Source organism: Loa loa, assembly GCF_000183805.2.
Source record: "Loa loa unplaced genomic scaffold supercont3.25, whole genome shotgun sequence".
Lineage (NCBI taxonomy): Eukaryota > Metazoa > Nematoda > Chromadorea > Rhabditida > Onchocercidae > Loa > Loa loa.
The window spans coordinates 277,199-297,118 of NW_018108205.1; the positions used below are offsets into that span (position 1 = coordinate 277,199).

The 19,920-nt window shown below is 36.5% G+C and overlaps 3 protein-coding genes across 3 annotated transcripts in view; 2 read left to right on the plus strand and 1 right to left on the minus strand.

Moving 5' to 3' along the window:
- Positions 1 to 2,654, plus strand: part of LOAG_16882 (coiled-coil domain-containing protein 6) — a gene marked incomplete at its 3' end in the record, with an annotated part of 5,987 nt that extends 3,333 nt beyond the window's left edge. The window contains exons 7-16 of the mRNA XM_020449536.1: positions 285 to 401; positions 492 to 607; positions 721 to 804; positions 897 to 1,048; positions 1,173 to 1,284; positions 1,526 to 1,650; positions 1,757 to 1,843; positions 1,950 to 2,048; positions 2,196 to 2,281; positions 2,562 to 2,654. Of these exons, the coding sequence (XP_020306926.1) occupies positions 285 to 401; positions 492 to 607; positions 721 to 804; positions 897 to 1,048; positions 1,173 to 1,284; positions 1,526 to 1,650; positions 1,757 to 1,843; positions 1,950 to 2,048; positions 2,196 to 2,281; positions 2,562 to 2,654 (1,071 nt within the window). The remainder of the gene's footprint in view (positions 1 to 284; positions 402 to 491; positions 608 to 720; positions 805 to 896; positions 1,049 to 1,172; positions 1,285 to 1,525; positions 1,651 to 1,756; positions 1,844 to 1,949; positions 2,049 to 2,195; positions 2,282 to 2,561) is intronic.
- Positions 2,655 to 4,706: 2,052 nt separating this feature from the next.
- On the minus strand, positions 4,707 to 11,998 carry LOAG_02929 (hypothetical protein; the record flags this gene model as incomplete). The annotated part of the gene is made up of 16 exons (XM_020446168.1): positions 11,798 to 11,998; positions 11,185 to 11,391; positions 10,469 to 10,635; positions 10,191 to 10,327; positions 9,822 to 10,060; positions 9,310 to 9,500; positions 9,029 to 9,218; positions 8,139 to 8,896; positions 7,757 to 7,927; positions 6,628 to 6,840; positions 6,409 to 6,486; positions 6,055 to 6,193; positions 5,595 to 5,760; positions 5,409 to 5,513; positions 5,141 to 5,234; positions 4,707 to 4,886 (listed from the first exon to the last, which is right to left on the minus strand). Exons 1-16 carry the CDS (start codon positions 11,943 to 11,945, stop codon positions 4,707 to 4,709), a joined length of 3,183 nt encoding a protein of 1,060 aa, XP_020303454.1. The 5' UTR covers positions 11,946 to 11,998.
- Positions 11,999 to 16,191: 4,193 nt separating this feature from the next.
- Positions 16,192 to 18,147, plus strand: LOAG_02930 (hypothetical protein; the record flags this gene model as incomplete). The annotated part of the gene is made up of 7 exons (XM_003138467.1): positions 16,192 to 16,268; positions 16,440 to 16,536; positions 16,728 to 16,910; positions 17,290 to 17,431; positions 17,564 to 17,698; positions 17,816 to 17,889; positions 17,983 to 18,147. 7 exons carry the CDS (start codon positions 16,192 to 16,194, stop codon positions 18,145 to 18,147), a joined length of 873 nt encoding a protein of 290 aa, XP_003138515.1.
- Between the last annotated feature and the right edge of the window lie 1,773 nt (positions 18,148 to 19,920).

A 19,920-nucleotide genomic window follows, 5' to 3' on the forward strand; every position in this document is an offset into this window, starting at 1 on the left:
TATATATATATATATATATATATATATATATATATATATATATATATATATATATATATACATATATATATATATATATATATATATACACTGAAGTGCTATAAAAAAGCTGGAAAAATATCCTTTCAAATTTTATAACGTGGGATTATAAAAGCGATAGAGGATATGCAGCAGCCAGTATTTTGTAGAGCAAAACATTGGTCATCCATTACTATTGATATGGCTATAGCATTTCTTTCTGCATATTCTCGTGTGGTTTGTTGCTTCATTAAAGTCTATTTCAGTTACAAAATGAGCGAGATGAGTTGGCTGGACAGGTTGAAGCGGAGCAGAGTTGGGTCGTCGATACACTGCTCGTAAAAATTCGTAAACTAGAGGCGGAAATTAGTGCAAATCACACGGTAAATTTCCAAAACTTCATGCTTTTAACTCACCGTTATACTTATTTCAATATTATCTTGAAAGCTGATAGATTATAGTAATTATTACAGGCACTCGAGCAACTGCGTCGCGAAAAAGTCGATCTTGAAAATGCGCTTGAGCATGAACAAGAATCTCTATTCAACACTCTGGGTAAACGGATGGATCAGTTGGAGGCTGAAAAAAGGTTTCTGTTTTTGCTATTTTTTAAAAAACCTTGCAGTATTAGGTTTAAATATTAAAATTATTAGAGTTCATGCAGACTTTTAAAGAACAATTCAATTAAAGATTTCTTTCCAGACGTATGCAGGCTCGCTTGGATCAGGCCAGTTTGTCGGAAGATCATTCGCCATCCTCCTTGGCTAATGAATTTCCTTCTCACGAGTAAGCCCACCTAGTCTTCTGTTTCATTTTTTTTTAGATTTTTTTTTCGAAGGATTGTGAGGTATTTCACCTGAAATAACTTTATTTACAAGGATGAATGATACTGGAGAACGTCGTTCGACAAGAGCTGAAACAGAAGCTCGTAAACTGCGTGAAGAATGCAGTCGCCAGCGCAGCGTTATCGCCAGTCTCAAGGGAACAATCTCCAATTTGCAGCAACAAATGAGTGCACAGGAAACAAAATGTTCGTCCAGTTCCATTGTTCTCCTTAATTTGCAAATGTTTTCTGAGTATGTTTAGTATCTATTTGTTTCAGATATGTAAGGAATACTTCATAAAAAATGAATAGTTGATAAATATTATTTTAGATGTTGCTGATTTGCTGGCCATTCGTGAAAAGTCAGCTGAGTCGCGTGCGAATAATCGTCGCGCACGTATGGCCTTGGAAACTGATTTGGCACGTTGTCTTGAAACCTGTCGGTAAGAGGAATCTACAATATATTCTCGAAAAAAAAAATGTTGCTGATATAATGGAAGTAAGAAAGGGAAGAAGCATAAAGAGTTGGTGAAGAAAGTGATAGGACAACTTTTTGGTTCGAGCAAAATACTCTTACCAAGATAATGAGATAAACTGTGGAGCTTTTAATTTATGCAAATATTAAGGAATTTGAAAAGAGCATTTCTATTATATGTGTGACTTCTGTGCTTTGTTCCTCTGCAGTGCATTCGCTGCTTCTGAAACAGCACGTGAGAGCGATGAGGACAATTGTATGGCGGCACTTCTTAACCGAATGTCGGTTCCGAAAAGCATGACACCAACCCCCACTTATCCTGCAGAAACTTCTCGTAAGTTGATTTTCAGCATAAATATTTGCGACCAATGATCATTTTGGGAAGACTATTAGAATCCATATCTTAATTTATTCATGCTTAATTTTTTAAGATTTTACAGCAAGTGCTATGGCAGTTCCGAATACCGATGTTGGTCTATCCCCTTGGCACAGTGAACGTGTCTCATCCGGACGTTCTGGATCGCAGGGTATAATTATTATTAATGGAATATCAAGTGCTAGCAAATTGCTGATATACGTCACAAAGGCAACAGGAATATTGTATCGAGTCATTTGTATCCCCTATATTTTTAGGCGAGAGAATGGAAGAGGGTTCAGAGACAGCAGATGTAGATGGTGATGTGAACATGGATGCAAGCTTCTTCATTAGTGAACGTCTTTCTCCTCGTAATGGTAAATGATCTATAACTGGTTTTCATGAATTATGCATATACTGAAACTAATGTATTGAACTTGGACTTTTCCTTTATATATTGAAATTAATGAATTAAACTTGAACCTTTCTTCTTTACGGAAGAAAACTCCGCATAGTTGTTTTAGAGGATGGAGAGCGTTTTAATGAGGAGTCGACGAAGACATCATCGGCATGTCCCGGTTCGATTTCATCAGTTTCAAATGAAGATTCGGTTTGTTCTGCTAGTTGATTTCCTTACTAGTAGATCCGAGCAGTAGTATTTGGGAAGAACGAAGAACTCACAATCTCACGTTGTTTATTTAACTCAATTTTTTGTGTCTTTTTGCTATGGTTTTGAGAAGACGATCGGTTATGTATGCGATATCCAAAAACTGATCGGATGGTTCTCAGGACAGTTCGAATCCTCGGTCACACTGATTATAGCGGGATATAAATCGTATTTCATTTTCCATTTTCTTTAAAATTATAAGAAAGTCAGATATCTATTTCAGAATGAATCAGCGGAATTGGCGAATATAGGTCTTGGTCAATTTGCACGTCCAGCCCTCCCTCCAACTCGTTCACCTATTGCCAAAAGAGACTGATTATTGGGGAAAAGTTCCATTTGCGGCAGTCTTATTTTTTTCTTTTTCATGCGTAAACTGATTTATTCATCTATAAATATATTTGATTATTATAAATAATTTTTACTGCTCAAAATTCGTTAAAATTCTAAACTCCATGAGAAATGTGTATTCCTATCATTCATATTGTATTTCGAAAATCAGAGATTTAGATCATTTCAGTCGTTTTGGATTTCGCCTGGCTTCTTCGGACTGTGAGCTAATGTCTTTCACTTTAGATCTGCTGCATGCTGCATGTTACTCTGGGGAGTTTTTGGTCTTATCTTGATTTTTCCAGACATTGCAAACTTTATTTCACTGTGTTCCATGACGCATTTCCAGCATTAGGAATCCGACAGCCATTATTTTTTGCCATTTGACGTAAATGCACATGCGAAACCTCATAATACCCAGTTTTTCCCGTAAAACTCCACACTCTCTCTCCTGTTAGTGGCGAATGGGTATTGTTGTGCGGTGCTTGAGGTTCGTCCTTAAAAATGAATGGTTCCATTCTCAGGATTACTTTGATCTATGTTTGATTCCATAATTTACTGATTACACAGACTTGTTTTGATGAAGTTTAGAAAGAATATGTAAAACACACAAGGTTATTTGATTGAGTTGTTTCATTCAGTCGGTCAGTGTCTCATGTAACTTACTAAGACGCGACAGGAGATATATGTTCATATGTAAATTACTTCTAATCGTGTGACTGTGTATGATTTCTTGTGGAAAAAACATTTGTCACTATCGACATTATCATTTATTCTTATATCCTTTTGTTCCGTGTATAACTTTCATTTACATAGCGATGTTCATACTGTAACGTCTGGTCCTCGCTTCTCATTTTCATTTCTGCTCAATTTTGTGCAAGCAAACCGGTTCTCTATATGTGGGAAGATAAGCCAGTCTGCTTTCACTCTTTCTCCTTTCCAACACTGTGTTTACTTATTTTTTGACTTTACAAAAGCGATATTTAATTCGCACAAGTACAGGTGAATTTTGTTTTCTGTTTCATTGCCACAGTTACAGTTAGTTGTATAGTTGATCTCTCCAGTGAACATTGAATTCTTCCCTTTTGATCTCATGTGGATTGACTAGAGAAAGAACTCCCCGACTTGGATCAAATAGGGTTTAGAATCAGGAGAAAGGAAAATAATTTATGGTTGATAACAGTTATGCATAAATGCCAGCGTTTCGTTCAATTTATGTATTAGTGGAAATTTCAATATCAATTAAAAAAAATGATATGTCAAAAAAAGAACAGTGATTAACTGTTTCTGTTGAAGCGAGTGGAGAGTTGAGCTGCATTTTACAAACGGTCCCTCAACAGTCGTTCTTCGAATCTACCTGTCTGAAGTTCCGGTTGTTCATATCTTCTCTTCCAACAAATGACATTTTGTTTTACCTCCCGCAGCTCTAACTGCGGCGATTCAGGGACATCAGATGCTTGAAATTACATGCAAGGAGGAAGTTTGCAAGTGGCATGCCACCTACTTCGATGAATGAAATCTGAAGCCGTTTTTTCAGCTGTGGACAGAAGAAACCTGGCTTGCACCTTTCGGAAAGAACTTATGCCCACCCAGCGGTCGAGCTATGCGTTGTCATCGAAACAAAACCTAGAACTAAGCTGATCAACTCTATACGATACACGGGCTGCCATTTTTTGTCAAGTCATTGGGATAGTTTATGGATCGATTTTGATGGTAGTAGTGAATACAAAATTGATAGATCTAAAAGGAGTTAAGCTCAAGTACCTGATATTTAAATAAAGACAACGCGTTAATCGTAAGCACACTTAGGTAGGTATATTACAGAAAATACGAACTGGTCAAGAGTTTTAGATTTGTAAGATTTCTTGCCAAGAAAAGAAAAAAAAGCAGATCTCCGCAACATGCTACATATAACAAAGACCTCAGTTGACAGGATTAAAATTCTCGAAATACCTATATTTGTTTAAACGTAGTTGGCGACAGCGGACATAACTTAAAATTCAAAAATGAGTTAAAGCATTACAGATAAAACTGAATAGCATCACTTGTTTTGCTCATCAGGGACAATTATGTTTGGGTCGAAAAAGCTAGCCAGATCAAGGAAATACCATAGTTCAGGAGGGATTTCGAGTGCTGTCTTCATATCGTCGCATTCATCTTTGACAATCCATGTATCCCACTGCGTATTTCCCTCATTCTCCAATGATGACACAACCTCTTCCTAAAAATTTAAATATTTAGCTCAATTTTAATATTACTTGAAGCAAAAGTTCGTACTGCTTTACTGAAAATGTAGTGAATTCTGATTCGATTTCCAATCAAATTTCGATTTCGTTTCCATTCATAAACAAGAAATTTCCTTCCCATATATCCTTTCAAAAATTCTTTTGTCTCCCGTGACAAATAAAAGATGCGAAGATTGGTACGCATAATGCGCATGAAAATTTCTGGGAGATAATGCGCTCTGCTAAAAACTGATAGTGGAATATCTAGCTTCGCGAACACCAGCTGCTTAATCAAACGATGATCCATGGGTGCGAGCATACACTCCGGTGGTACATCAGTACTCCTATAATTGACAGTGAACTAAATTTTTGATAATATCTATTATACAATGGGGAAAGAAAAAAAAAAAAGGAACACTGGCAATTATGGCTTGACAGTCGCCTGCCGAAAATTTCACTTAATTTCCAGAACTGTCTTTACCAATTGATAAACTTCGTGGTGATGGAAAAACGCATACTTTTTTTGAGCAAAAACACCCCTACGATTGCGAAGAAATCGATAATCCTTCCAGTAATCCACTTCAAATTCGTTCCGCTCATTTGAATTGGTACCAAATATACCTCTTAAAATAATTTTTCTTGACTTGGATTAAAGATACACAATGATACATTGTTTCAAAGGATAGGATTCAAAAGGAACTTACGTGATAGTGAATGGTCCTTGGGGATTTTTCAGATCCACACTTTCACATTTCTTAATTAATAGTTCTTCATCAGATCCTTTTTCCGAATCAAACATTGTCTCCTCGCTACTTGATCCAATTCCAGAATAGTATTCATCTTTCACAATTTTCCCGCTAACAGTTAATTCTAAAGTGAAATTAAATTTTCTCGCAAATACTTTACTAGACTGGTCAAAAGTCTGGCTAGGAACCGAAACAAACTCCAGAGAAAAACAGTCCTGTTTTAGTCATACAACCACTACTAAATATTTTTTAAAATTTATTATCAATAATCCTAAAGAACAATATTATTCAAACATCAAAAGATCCATACAAATCAGTGCTCCTCTCATCTCTAAAGGAATTAAAGCACAACTGTTTACTGCATATTCATTTAAGATTTCGAATAAACATAAAAGTATGGAGAATGAGATGAACAAACCGTCATCTGCAAACTCCGGAATTTGTTTAAGAAGCTCAACTATTTCGCCATCAAGTTGTGCATCAGACATATCCACTGAAAGATCCAACGCATCTTGTTCTTCTAACCAAGGAATCAGTACCGCTTCTTTCTGCTCATCCTACAATTGTGATGACTATTTACAGACAACACAATAAGGTCACCGACAATATGTAAAGTTGAACACATCGTCATTATGAATAAACTGATGAAAAGAACAATTAGCTTTTCGTGTAAATCAGCCGACTGATTCCTTCAGAGTCAGTTAATATATTGTATTTCGGTAAAAAATCCAGCAATTAATATCAAATTTTATCATATTCATCAAAAAATCACCGTTTTTAGATCATATGGTTTGTAATAGCGCTTTTTTACGACATATTCGACATCCAATAATGAATCGATTTCTGGGACCTCAAATAAAAAACACATTATTGTTTACTTAAAATTTGGCTAATCTCGTAAAAAAAAACAAGGTGGAAACATGATTTTTCAGAAAGTAGCCAGAAAATTCAGGAAGCACTTTCAAATTTTCAAAAAACTGCATATAAACACTTTAAAAGCTTCGTTGATGAAATCACTGTAATCGCCATCATGTTGTTCATTTTCTTTCACTTGTACTTTCACAAACTTTCGTGCTCTCGTCTCGCTCAATACAGTGGGTGCAGGAATACTGCTCAAACGCACACTTGACGAACGGTTGCTTAAATGCGAATTGGAAAGTATGTGTGGATTTGGAGCCATGTGTTCCTCTCGACGAATCAAACCCTGAAGTCACTTTTTTTTCACGACAGGGCCAAAATCAATCAACCTCCCGTTTACCAATAATGCATTTGCACACGAATCACTCCTAAAGTAACACCTGTAGCTGCCTAATATTCAAACCAGATGCTTCACTGAAAGCAGCAACTTCGCGTGCAACCGCATCGGCCACAGAATCAGAGCCCAGAAAAAGGGTACTGCCCAGTGCACTCAGAACCTGCATAGGACACGTATGTATGCCAAACAAACATGAATGAAAACAACAAAAATCAGAATTTTCTGCGATTACGTATAATATATACAGAAACATACATGCAATAATTTCTTGAATCTTCTAAATATCTAACCTGACCACTCTGCGAACCCATTCCTGGTGGAGGAATGATGTTTCCATTCTAAAAACGTAGAAATTATAACGACTAGAATTGAGACAAACGTTGGAGAATCAAGGTTTCTCTAGAGATGCAGCACAACACATCGTGTCTCTCAGCAATACGTCTTTACGCCTGATAAAAGAGGGAATAGGTCTCTTGTAAGAAGCATATGTCAGTTTGTTGAGTAGTTCTCTTGAGTCATTTTAACTACTCGAATACTGCCTATTGTCGGTCAACATGCGCTAGCATTCTTTTAGTTTCAATCTTTTAAGATACGCATCACTCTTCCATACTGTTTAATTTTTCTCATTCACATTTGCGAGGCAGATGTAGGAAAAGCCTTTGCGAAAAAGGTGAAAATATGTTGAATATGGATAACAAGAAAACAAGGAATCACTGAAGTTTCGGTCTGATCATTAATTACGCAGACAACCGATCAGTGTGGACTATCATAGAAAATGATCAGTAATGCTTCTGAGAAAATTCGAGTCTGAAGTTAATACGACACCGATCATTAAAGGCTTTAGTAAGAAACATAAGAAACGAACCAAATAAACAGGACTACTGGTTTGTGTGATGACATCATGAGCTAAAGGCGGTCGACTACTCTGAGTATGACGTGAATCCAGTCTTCGTAACGCTTCTATTGCACGGTTTAAAGCAACTTCACCACGTGAAATCATTGATCGATCGGGCATTACGAGCGATGTATCCAACGTCTTAAAGAATTTTACGAATTTATATGGTAAAATAATACATTTATTTGCTTGGAAGGACACTGGAAGAGAAAAAAAAACACTGCACTCAATTATACAAAAAAGTGTAAAAGACATTCGTATGCCTATGAATCAAAGCAGTTGTGTTCTTGTGTTCATTTTGCATGAAACATAGATACTCAAGAAAAAAAAATGATAAAGCGAATGAATACACCTCATGTGTAACATCAATATTTGCTCGATTTACACGTGTCGCTGATTCTGTACGATGTTCACTAAACCGTGACGACCACCAATCACTGAAGTCAGCCGCAGGGTCACATGACTGCTGCTGTGTGATGCTTTGGTTAAGCTGCTTATAAGTCCACCGTAAAGACCGACCGATTCTCATAATTAAACGAAGCGGTGGAATTTCATCGTCAGTTCCGTAATCATCATCATCAAAGCTTAATGCATTTAACTGCTTCGCTTCGTCGTCGTTTGTCGGTCTTACTCTTTCAATTTTCAACATAGGCAAACACGATGGTTTAGCCAGAGCTGTAAACAAAGTACAATACTTGAACGATTTTTTGGATTCATTGTTACCGCTCCGTTCCAACTGTCTTTCTAGCTCCTCAATACTTTCGACTAAAGCTTCCTGCGAGCTACTCTCTGCAGCGTATCCACCACCGCTAACGTCTATAAGAACATGTGCGTCAGTACTCGAAGCTGGTGCATCTACCGCATCGAAATTTGATAAATTCGCTGCATTTGCGTTGTAGTTTCTAGCAGAACATGCAGCAACTCTTGCTGGAGTGGCTTCAGTTGCATTTGGAACTTCAACACTTTCCAGCCTTCTGAAACCGGGAGGCGCACCAAATAATGCGTCATTTCTTGACTGATCTCGCTCACGCACCAAGAAACGTCTAGCATAGCCCATTGTTCGACTACTATTTTCACCAGAAGCTCTTTGATTTCGTTGCACGCCATGGCCTGGAAAAAATGTACACAGGCTTGATACAATTATAGTCACCGCTATAACAGATACCACTGTTAAACAAAACATTATCCAAAGATGAGTAGAAAGAATAGTGCATTTCCAAACATATATATGTTTACACTCACTTGGTACAGTTGGACGTGAGTACGCAGTAAGAGGATACTGGAGGGTTCGAATCGTCGCACTACTATCAGTAAGAAGTTCTGACTGAGGTTCATACGGTGATGGTGGAGCTTCTATAATGGAATTAGCCGGCAAAGAATTGTTCCCAGTATGTCCGAGACCCGTAGAATCTCTCGTTGAACGAGCAGGTTGCTAGAACGGAATTTTCAAGTCTCTTATATTAGAAGGATAAACAGAGTCTACAAAATCTTAGTGATAGGAAAAAAAACAGATGAAAACTTACGAAAACTCTTGAAGATAGACGAGTGGAGGAAAAGCCGCCAGACTGTATACTCGAACGACTGGAGAAGCCCGATGATAAACCAGCAGAAGCTTGTACAGCGGAGTGGCCAGATGAAAGTCCTGCAGGTGGTTGGCCACTCACACGTCTCGGTGAAAAGCCTGGTTGCTGTGTAGTATCACCAGTTTCTCGTGCTGAAAAACTGTAATCAACAACTGACTCAAAAAAGAAATAGTCAAAAGCGAAAGGTCAAATTAATTTTGGAAGACAAACCGATGCATACTTAGATAAATAAGTGTGTAGTGAACATGAAGTGCAGTCATAAAAACTGATAGATTAATACAATTAAACATTTCTAAACTGTGATAAATGATATAACATTTGAACACTTCCACTACAAAAAATATTAGTACAATACCCCTATAACGCATGTTCTCCCTAAATTCTTCTGTCCTCTCTTTCACATAATTTATCATCCTTCCTTTCATGAAACCTGCCACTCAGAATGAACATACACTGATTTATCTCCGCTGCAGTACTATCAGGAGGTCTACGGCGAATGCGTGAAACCGTCTCAATTCTTAGTGGCCCATCTCGTTGGTTGCTGGTATTACGACGAGTCCCATCTGCGGCCGAATCTTCGACATCAGAATCATTGCTGACCAAAGGTACATTATGTACAATTACACGCCTCAGTTCGCGATCACGTAGGAATTCGGACAACACATTTGCAGTATCGGATATTCCATTGTTGCTATACACGATAAAACTTGGAGAAAAACACATGTTAACAAAGAAATGAATATTGGACCATTTGCTGCATATATGAATATAAATTGCGAAGCTAAAATTTGAAGGGTTAACAGAGAGAACCTAATCATTACCTAGTGTTAGAGACATTCACGTATTGTGCCTGCATATGGTGTTCCTGCATGTGTGATACTATATCGGTAAGATGATTAGGCATATAATCACCAAAACCAATACGATAAAAATCAGTAGAAATACAAATTGGACAAGCCTAAAAAATGTATCATGTCTGAAAGATTGAAAAAAGTTAAACAGAAAATCGATGTCAGCAAAATTCAAAGCGACAGTTATCAAAAATTCGTAAAAGATTCAAGATGTTGCATAGAATGCTAGAGTATGAAAAAAAAAAAACCATTTCGTTCCGCTGCGTTGGAGATCGTGGTGAAGTTGAATGTTCATCGATGACATGTGAAACCAGCCGTTCACGTGAAAAACCTTGAAGACCACAAACTGGACAAGTGAAAATCACAACTCGTAAACGATCCCAGCTGTGTGTTTGGTCACCGTGATATGCCAATTCTTAAAATATGATTTAAGGTAAGGTACAACGAACTGACACACCAAGTTGAAAAACGAAAGTTTGCACCACGAATATGAACAAATATTATGATGGTTTCAGAGATATCAGCTATCGTCTAAAGAAATATTCAGAAATATTAACATCGATAAAATATATTCGTATCGAAAATAGACCACCAAAGGTGTTAACTACCGTTTGAAGAAAAAAAGTGCAAATCTAGACTTTAAAGTCGATTCCAAACTTTGATATGTGGTACCCGCCCTAGAACACTGCAAAAGAATTCTTTTTCCTTTCCATCCATAACAACAGGCTGGATAATAACCAACAAAAACGCTACCATAAAAATGATGGGAAAGTAGAAAGTGAAAAAGCGTTGAAACTTCATCAGTGCAGCAACCTGATTATACCAACCCCTCTACGTTACCTATCAGAACTCCATAACCTGGTTTTGAAAGTATCTATGTAGTACCTTCCACACTTATATAAATGACCATAAACTTTTAATCCGCTACAGATCGCAATCTTTTTCTTAAGCTGTACAAAAATACCAAAGTCCTGTTGTGTCATAATGCACTGCATTGGATGAGATGGAGAATGCTCTTCGTTAGTTTCCCGAAAAGTACGATTTTCGGATGATACTTCTGTTGCTCGCTCTTCCATGTAGCATCGAGAGCACAAATCAAAATCATAACACCTAAGACATTTGTAACGATCTCCGGTAAAATTTGGTGCCATACAACCATCGCAGGAGACACCTGAAATGTCAACTTGAGGTAGACACCTTTTAAAATAGAAACATTGACACATCCATAATATAGATTAACAAGCCTTTCTGTTAACGTTATTTCTTGGTATAATCGAAAGAATTCATATATTTTTAAACCAGTTGTTAATAGAACTTCCAAACGCAAAGAAGTTGCATCAGAGTCAAAAGTTTTCCCTTTTTTTTCTCTGCGCAGTACATTAGGTGCATTCGCTTTGTACTTCATCCATTTTTTATTAAAGGAAATGCCAATTTCGTAGATTTATTTACCTATTTGCTGGAAAAACTTGGCCTAGCAGTACATAATATGTAATAGAGAATTGCCACGTATGGTTCATGCTGGTGGTACATTTGCAAGCTAACAGATCTTAAAACTGAGGAAGAAGGGAACCACAAACCTTCATGTACGGAACTCATCCGGTTATACGGACGCCTCACGCTACCAGCAGCAACAGACGCATACGAAGTATGACATAACGAGAATCGAGTCTCCACCCCTCGGCGTCTGAATCGTTTGAGAGAGCGAGGATTTCGTGTGGAGGACATCACTGCCGAGTGCAATAAGGTTTTCCTAGAATATGCAGAGAAATAATTGGAATTCAGATATTATGAATGCCGCACGCCTACATCACTTACATCATTCATGACGTTCAGTTCCGGAGGCAACTGGCTGCAACGGTTTACAAAAACAAAACTGATTTTAAGCTTGAAGCAACTTCGAGTCTCAGTCAAAAATTATGCAAATTAGGAGACGTCAGTTGTGCGAGGTATGAGATATGAAAGCATGAGATATGATAACTTTTGTGATATCGAGTTGATATGGCCATTAAGTCGATTAAGTTGATAAAATTTCCCAAGACATTGGTAGGAGGGACCGAGCAAACAACATATTCAGCTTGCTTCTTGCGACCACCACTGAACCGATAAAACAAGTTATCGGTTTCATTTCTAGTAAGTTATGCACATCTAACTTTCTAACACCATAGTCTATCACCTTCTGAAATAACAAAACAGTAAGTGTACTGTTGTATTCTATTCAAAACCTATTATTCCCACTTCTTTTGGCGTGACTGCTCAGCACGCCTCAACACCTCCAGGAGAACTCTTATCCCATGCAGCCATCAAGCGTCACGTCTGGAACCCAAAGAGCAACAACGGGACGCTTCTTCCCATTCCAGAGTATTTTCCAGTCATTATCCAATTAAGGTAATCATCTTCCATTTATGCGTCATACAAAAAAAATGTGACATCAGCAGTACAGCAATATAATAAAAATTGATTTCAACCACGAAATCTGCTGAAATACAGGTTGAAGATGACTTAAATTCAAATGACTTGTTTCTAACAATTGACAAGTGCGGGCTTCATGAAATAATATCCCTATGGCGCATCCAGAACACGGTGCATTCAAAACTATTTCTGTGAGAAACGTTTTTGTAGTGGCTCATTATTCACGGGGATGCATTCAACAATTTTTAAAACATCAGCAACAGAAAAAAAAAAAACTGGAGAATATTGAACAGCTGACCCCAACAGTGACCCAACTATATTTTGTTGTTTCAGCTGGCCGTATAGGCATCCATTTTAAATTATATTACAATGAGCAGTGATATCATACTAAAATTTCTTTTATTCGTAACAGTTACAGAATTTGCGTAAATGTAAATTCATTAATTTTGTAGTCTATAGAATATTACGATTTAATAAATTTGTGTATCTTGTTTTACTTCCCGCCAAAAATGTTATTATTACGTGTTCTGACATGACGTCAGTCGACTATTTGCTGAGAGTTAAACATTTTATTTTGATTCATATCTCTGAGTTATGTGGACGCATATATTTTATTGTTCATCTCAACCATTCCGAACATTCAATTTTACCCACAAATTTTTAACTTGCCTTGCTTTTTTCACGAAAACCTCTCAGTATGTTTTTTTTTTTAGCCATGAAAATTTTTTCTCCGCAGTCTCATGGGTTCAGCATTATTCAATTACTATAAATCGTCCCTATCACACCATATAAATTACTAGCACGTGCAATTTTTCAGCCAAGGAACTGTAAGTTAACTTTCCTGTTTTTTGATCACTTTATTACCAAAAAAGTCTCAAAAATGATGCATTTGTCGCTGTATCTGTTCAACATTCATGCTGGTCAATCAGCTCATTGCCTAACAAATTATTACTTCATCAAAAATCACAAGAAGTTTCAGGTTTCAGGACTTCAAATTTTCAAAATTCAAGTGAATCATCGGGTACATAGAATTGGTGTTTTTTAAATTTCTCGCGAGGGAGAAATGGAACTAACTAGTTTGCCACATTATCTGCAATAAAATATCTCTAAATTGAGCATCATGTTATGAATCTCTTTATGTCCTTACGACACCACTTCACATTAGCACTTTTCTCCACGATACTTCCTTATCATTTTCTTATTTGTGTTACATATGAATGCAGCATTTATGTGCAACATATTGAGGTAAATTAACATTAAACGAGAATTAAACAACATCAAATAGATTCTAATAATAAAAACCAGAATTTCAAGTCATGTTTAGATTTGATATATCCATAAGAATTGACTCTGTGGTTGATAAATTTTAAGAGGCAAAACGGAAACGATATGCAAGTGTTTGAGATTTGTTTCACGGATAATACTGTAATCAGAGAGATGATTGTCAAGTCTTACTTCTTCCCACTTCAGTAGTGGAATTTGTTCTAGGAAAATAAAACAAAAACAAAGGAAATTAAAATCAAAATCGTAAAAGAATCAGAAGAAATGCATGCTTGAAGCATTAAATTATGTACGGCAAATAAAATAAATACAAAACTAAGCCATTTACTTTCAAAGTCATCTAAGGTTCAATTCCTTAAATCGCCACAAAAGTTGCGTAATTAAAAAACTCCGTGAAAGCAATCTATAAATTCTACCGTCCAAAAAACCGGAAAATTTTAATTCGTTCTGCATTTCATCAACTTGATTTCCGGTTAAGAGCTTTTCCTCGATCCTAAGTTGCATCAGATGAACAGGAAATTAAGTTCTTACAAGTTCGCAATGAAGGAAAATATCAGGTCATAACTTCAGTAAACTGAAGGAAATGACAAGATCGCAAGACGAATTGCTACCAATTTGCAAAAATATTTGGAAAAATGAATGCAACATGTGGGATGGAAAACTTACAAGAACTTTGTGGACGATGATGATGACATTATATGAGGTTCAAAAGAATGTTTTTATTTCGAGGAAATCACTTGAAGTAATGTACTTCGCCTCTCAAAGCGTTCTCTCGAAGTGTTATGTATGTGTCAACTGCAATGCAATCTTTGGAAATATGGTATAAATTCTTTTGGAAATTCAACCAAAATAGAACATCGATGGTAAAATATTATAAAAAATTGATGGTACAAGAAAATCAACAGAATAAAATTCTTTCAAATATAATTTTTGCGAAGTATTAAAATGATCACAGCCTTAAACTTGGTACAGTTTTTCGGCATCAGTTATTGAAAATCGTGACTTATGGAAATTATCCACATTTTCGAACTCTTAACGTTCCTACTTTCATGCCAACAATGTGTAAAGTACAAGCTGAAGTGAAATATCGATAACTGTTAATCAGACTCTGTATACTACACAACCTCCTCTGAAATCATGAACTGAGCTCAAAGTTTCATTCAAAATTTCAACTAAAATTAATCCTTAAGATAAATTATCTGAATAACATGACATGTCCATCTGTCCCATGATTCAGGCAGATGATCATTCATCATAGATTCCTCAGTGTGGAACGCTACAAAATTGGCAGATTTCTATGGTTTTGAAAAAATTTTACAGCAGATTTATAAATGAATAATGAAACAACACATTTATAGCATATGTTATCCGCTCTTCTGTTGCTCGATGGTATAAATCAAGAAAATTCATACACTGTTTGAAGGGTTTCTCGAATCCAATATGATGAGTCATCTGCTTCGCATAACATCACAACTAATGCTTACGGTGAAATTACCGCGAAGAAGCGAAGAGAATAATTGGCATAATTTCAAGCGGGGCATTACCTAAACCAGAAACTGAGACAACTGATCGAACAGGGAAAGGAGGAGCGTTGACCTCAAGCTGGTAGCACAGACTTGTTTAACTCGCTTTCTTACCGAATAAATCCAAAAGCTTCCGGTTACATTTCCTGGATTAGAAATTAAAATGTACTCTATCCATTTGTTAATGAAACCCTAGTAATATGATACGAAATAAAAATTTGTAACTTTCTTTACTTAGCTGATTATTCTGTTACCAACATGATTTTAGGATGGCAATAGCAATCATTTATGAATGACACAATTTAGAATTGTCAAGATTTTCAGAAATTTGATATGGCTGGATCGCCGCCATGACTTGACCCGTAATACCCTGTTCCTTTTCTAATGGTTGAGGATAAACTATACTTATGATCTGAAGCATCTACCACTCACATCGAAACGCATTATTAACAATCCCTCCTAAACTAGAGCAACATCTCTGCAGAATAACAACTGGTGCAATGATCCCATGTGCGGCGATCCAAGTTAATAGTTTACCGCGACCAGTTCTTCTTTGCTACTCTCTTGAAGTGGTAGTTAACGTGGCTGCAGGTGCTTTTAACTTTACATGCTACCTCCATTATGACTATCAAATGAACACAACGTGTTAAGTGGTAATTAGCAAATGAAGTAGGGAAAACTTCCTTCCAACAGACACAATCATTTTGCCAAGGTGTCGTATGTCATTTCTGTCACATCTTGTTTTTGTATCATAAATAATGGAAAACTGCGATGGGCATTACAAGGTTGATATGGGAACACGCGTTACATTACGTCTCTTTATAGTTATAGCGATGTCTGTTTTATCTAACTGATATACCTCAAATTATGTAGATGCTAATCAATAACTAATCCTGATCTGCTTTCTTATTGTACGAAAGCTTGTTGATGTGACGTTGTTGAAGTCATAATATGCTGTCTTAAATTCGTAAACTTAAATGCTCCCTTAAATATGCTCCCATTTCAGACTGAAGTTGGACGATAAGTGGTTTCATTGTTTATCCTGTTCTGTTAAACACAACTCACACATTCAGAAAGGTGCCATGGTGGTAATAGAGGAAATGGTATTATATTTTGCTATTTGGCATCTCATTTACAACCGCGGCATGTCATCTTTCGTCTGTGCCTGTTAATAATTGGTAATGAGTTTTTTACCTTCCCTATACGCGACAGTCATGATTTTCACTGAAAACTTCCAGAAATGGAGAAAAAAGGAGTCTTCAAAGCCTTGCTTTGTACTTCAAAATTATTTCAGAAAGTTCTGGGACAACAAGACTTAACAAAAACTTCAATGGCAAGACCGACCACTCGCCGCAACCGTTTCTTTTGGGAGCTAATCGTTGCTTTTGTGTTGGTTGTCTCCGCTGCTGTTTTTCAAACATTTCATTTCTTCAACAATGCATGGTTGGTGCAGACGAATGGTTCATATATCTATCAGGTTTTTACATATTTTGTCATTGTTTGTACTGGTCCGTTCGAAATATTTGAATTCCATTGCCGATCCTAATAGTGATTAACAATGCTTTGTAGCTAAAATTTAAATCTTTACGGCACTCTTCAATGTATGATATATAATATACAATATATGAAGGATAATGTAATTCGTGGCATTCATTTTACATTGCAGTACGTTGAACTGAAATGTAAGTACCTTTACGTTTCAAAATTAAGTACTTTACACTGCACTGGGTAACCGAAAAAATGGAAAAGAGCATACAGTTGAAGAACTATCGCATAAAATTGTATTAGTAAATATAAATAAATTGAAGTCGTATACTCGTCCAGTTTTCTTTTAGTACAGATTCTTCCTTTTTCAGCGTGGTTTAGGAGACGACTGTGTGAAAAATAATGAATTTTTGAATGGAATTAGATGCACAGGTTGGTTGGATGGTGAATATAATACCTTCGTTACCAATGGTCAGGATATTACTACCTTGGATGTTGTTCCACCTTCCATAGGTAATTCCTGTACCATATGCATTGCTTCAAGGCCTCATTCGTATTCCTTCATAAGTCCAATTTTTTAATCAAATTCAGTGTGTACTTTACCAAACACTTTTCTGTTTTAATGTTATTCTTACTCAGTTTCAGGACTGAGGTTGGCACGCGTTCTCATGATTTTCAGCGTTTTATTATATTTAGTCGTTATTTTCTCTTTGTTTTTCACTTGTGTGGAACGCGATCTCAAAGTGCAGAAACTCTTATGTGGTGTGACTATATCGCTAGGTAATTTAGTGGGCGTGTTCTCGCTTCACTTCACTTTCTGTATGTGTTTACTGTGCTTACTGGTGTTATTTTTAAAATAACGTTCTCGACATTTTTTCACAAATAGTTATCTTTCAGTTTCCATCAATTTGCTCATTATATTCCTCGTTTTGGTTAATAGCTCAGAACCGTTTATCAAAACCATGAAATACGTAAGTTCCTTATTTTTTCTCAACATAAGTTTTTTTTTTTAGATTTCTACACTGTCATATTCTTTTCATTTTTGAGCTTCCAGTTTATTTCAGTGTTCGCTAGGTAGTGCATTTTACTACTTTCTCTTCTCGTATTTGTTGCTGTGGATTGGAAGCGCAGTACACTTTGATTCTTGGATCGACGTTTACAATGATATGCACACGAACGATCTGCCGATGAGACTGCTAGGTTACACTCGGAGGAACGGAACTTCATAGGACGGAAGCCTTTGTTTCTTATTTTATATGACCCGTAGTATAATTTATTCTCCAAAATTTCATTATAAATAATAAAATTATTTGCTTTACAAGGATAACGAATTATGAAAAGCATTCCTAATGTCTAAACATGTTCAGCCAAGAAATATCCAGTGCACCATGAGAATAACAATCATTATGTTAATTCCAAATGATATCCTTAAACTTGTCAAAAAGCATTTTCTGGGGAATCCGAGCCATTCGATCAAGTAAAATCCTTTGTATAGAGCATTTATTTAGGTCGAAGGGATGTCTTGTTAATTTGTTATCATATGAGCTTGCCTACGAAACTACTTTGGCGAACAGAATTCCAGTGCAGTATCTGTTGTAACGTGTGCAGGTCTATCGTTGTTTGCTATATAAATGTATTAATGGCAGATGTTCAGTCATCTAGTCCTCCAAGTAAGGTGTTTCTGGCTGTTGTCAATCTCTGATATTCGTAGTGTTAATTAACATGGCGAGAATAGCCGAATCATTCCTTTTCCTATGTGTAATTCTTACCGATCTTATTTAATCAGTAGATCGATTTCGATCTCTTAATGATGCTATTTGGATATCGCACACTCTGAGGAGAAAGCACCCAGGAATAAGATCATGGTGATAGGTTAAGAGTCGAAAACGTGAGGGTGGAAGAGGGAGGTGGTGGCTGAATTTCGGGGCATCAGTTTTTCAGAAACATCGGGAACGATAAATGAAAGATTGAGTAATCAAGGTAATGGACTAAAGTGTTACTGGTTGTCTGTACGAGGTCATGTGACCAATAAAGAATTGAGGACAGTACTATGCAACAAATAAAAAAAAACCGTATTATTGATAATAACCACAAGATTAACCGTATAATGCACAAGGACAAGTGATCAAATGGGGTGAACCATGTCTAACGGAGGAAAATAATGTCTCTAGGTTAATGAAATGTGTTGCGCGTCAAATATATTATGAAATATTAAGTGCATTGAATTCTAAAGTGCATAAGGACTGAACTGAAATCACTTTATGGGCGCAGATAGGATTTAGTTTATTATGGGAGCGGGAGCGAATTCAGGATGTGGATCCCAGGACTATGTATTGGTCTCACTAGATTTATTCGTGATATCAAAATGAACCGAGTAAATGTACCTCTCAGTATATGTTGTGAATATGTAAAGCGTAGGCTAATACAGCTATTTCAACCCATCTCCCTGCAAAAAAAAAAGAAAAAAGTGGAGTGCATTGACAAATCAAATTACCAAACTGAAGAGAAAAAAGAGATGTATGTTCCAAATATGGACCACAACATGGAGAAGTGCAATCCATTTGAAAAATAACCAGTGAAACTAAAAACGCTGTTTAATGAATTATGCTGTAATTCACAAAAATATGCACCTGATAAGCGATGCATTTATGTAGCAAGTAGCCATTTTTCTGTCACGGTAGTTATGAAGGACGAAAAGATCTGTTTTTGAAATCGTAGTCGACATAAAATTTTCCGAAGAATTTGAAATACTTTTGAAACAAAGTGTGATAATGAAATGAAGATGGTACACATCTCCGAAGCATATGTTGTCTCCTGTTTCACTCTATATAAAAAAGCATGTGCCGTGCTTACCGGCATTGCAAAATATGTTCAAGAGTTTTGCACTTGGGAAAGTTCCTGTGTTGAGAATATTTTTCGTTGAATGCTTCTGAATAAATTGCAACATATCACTGTCTAAACCAGAATTATAAAAGTACATGGAAGCTATCGGAACGAAAGTC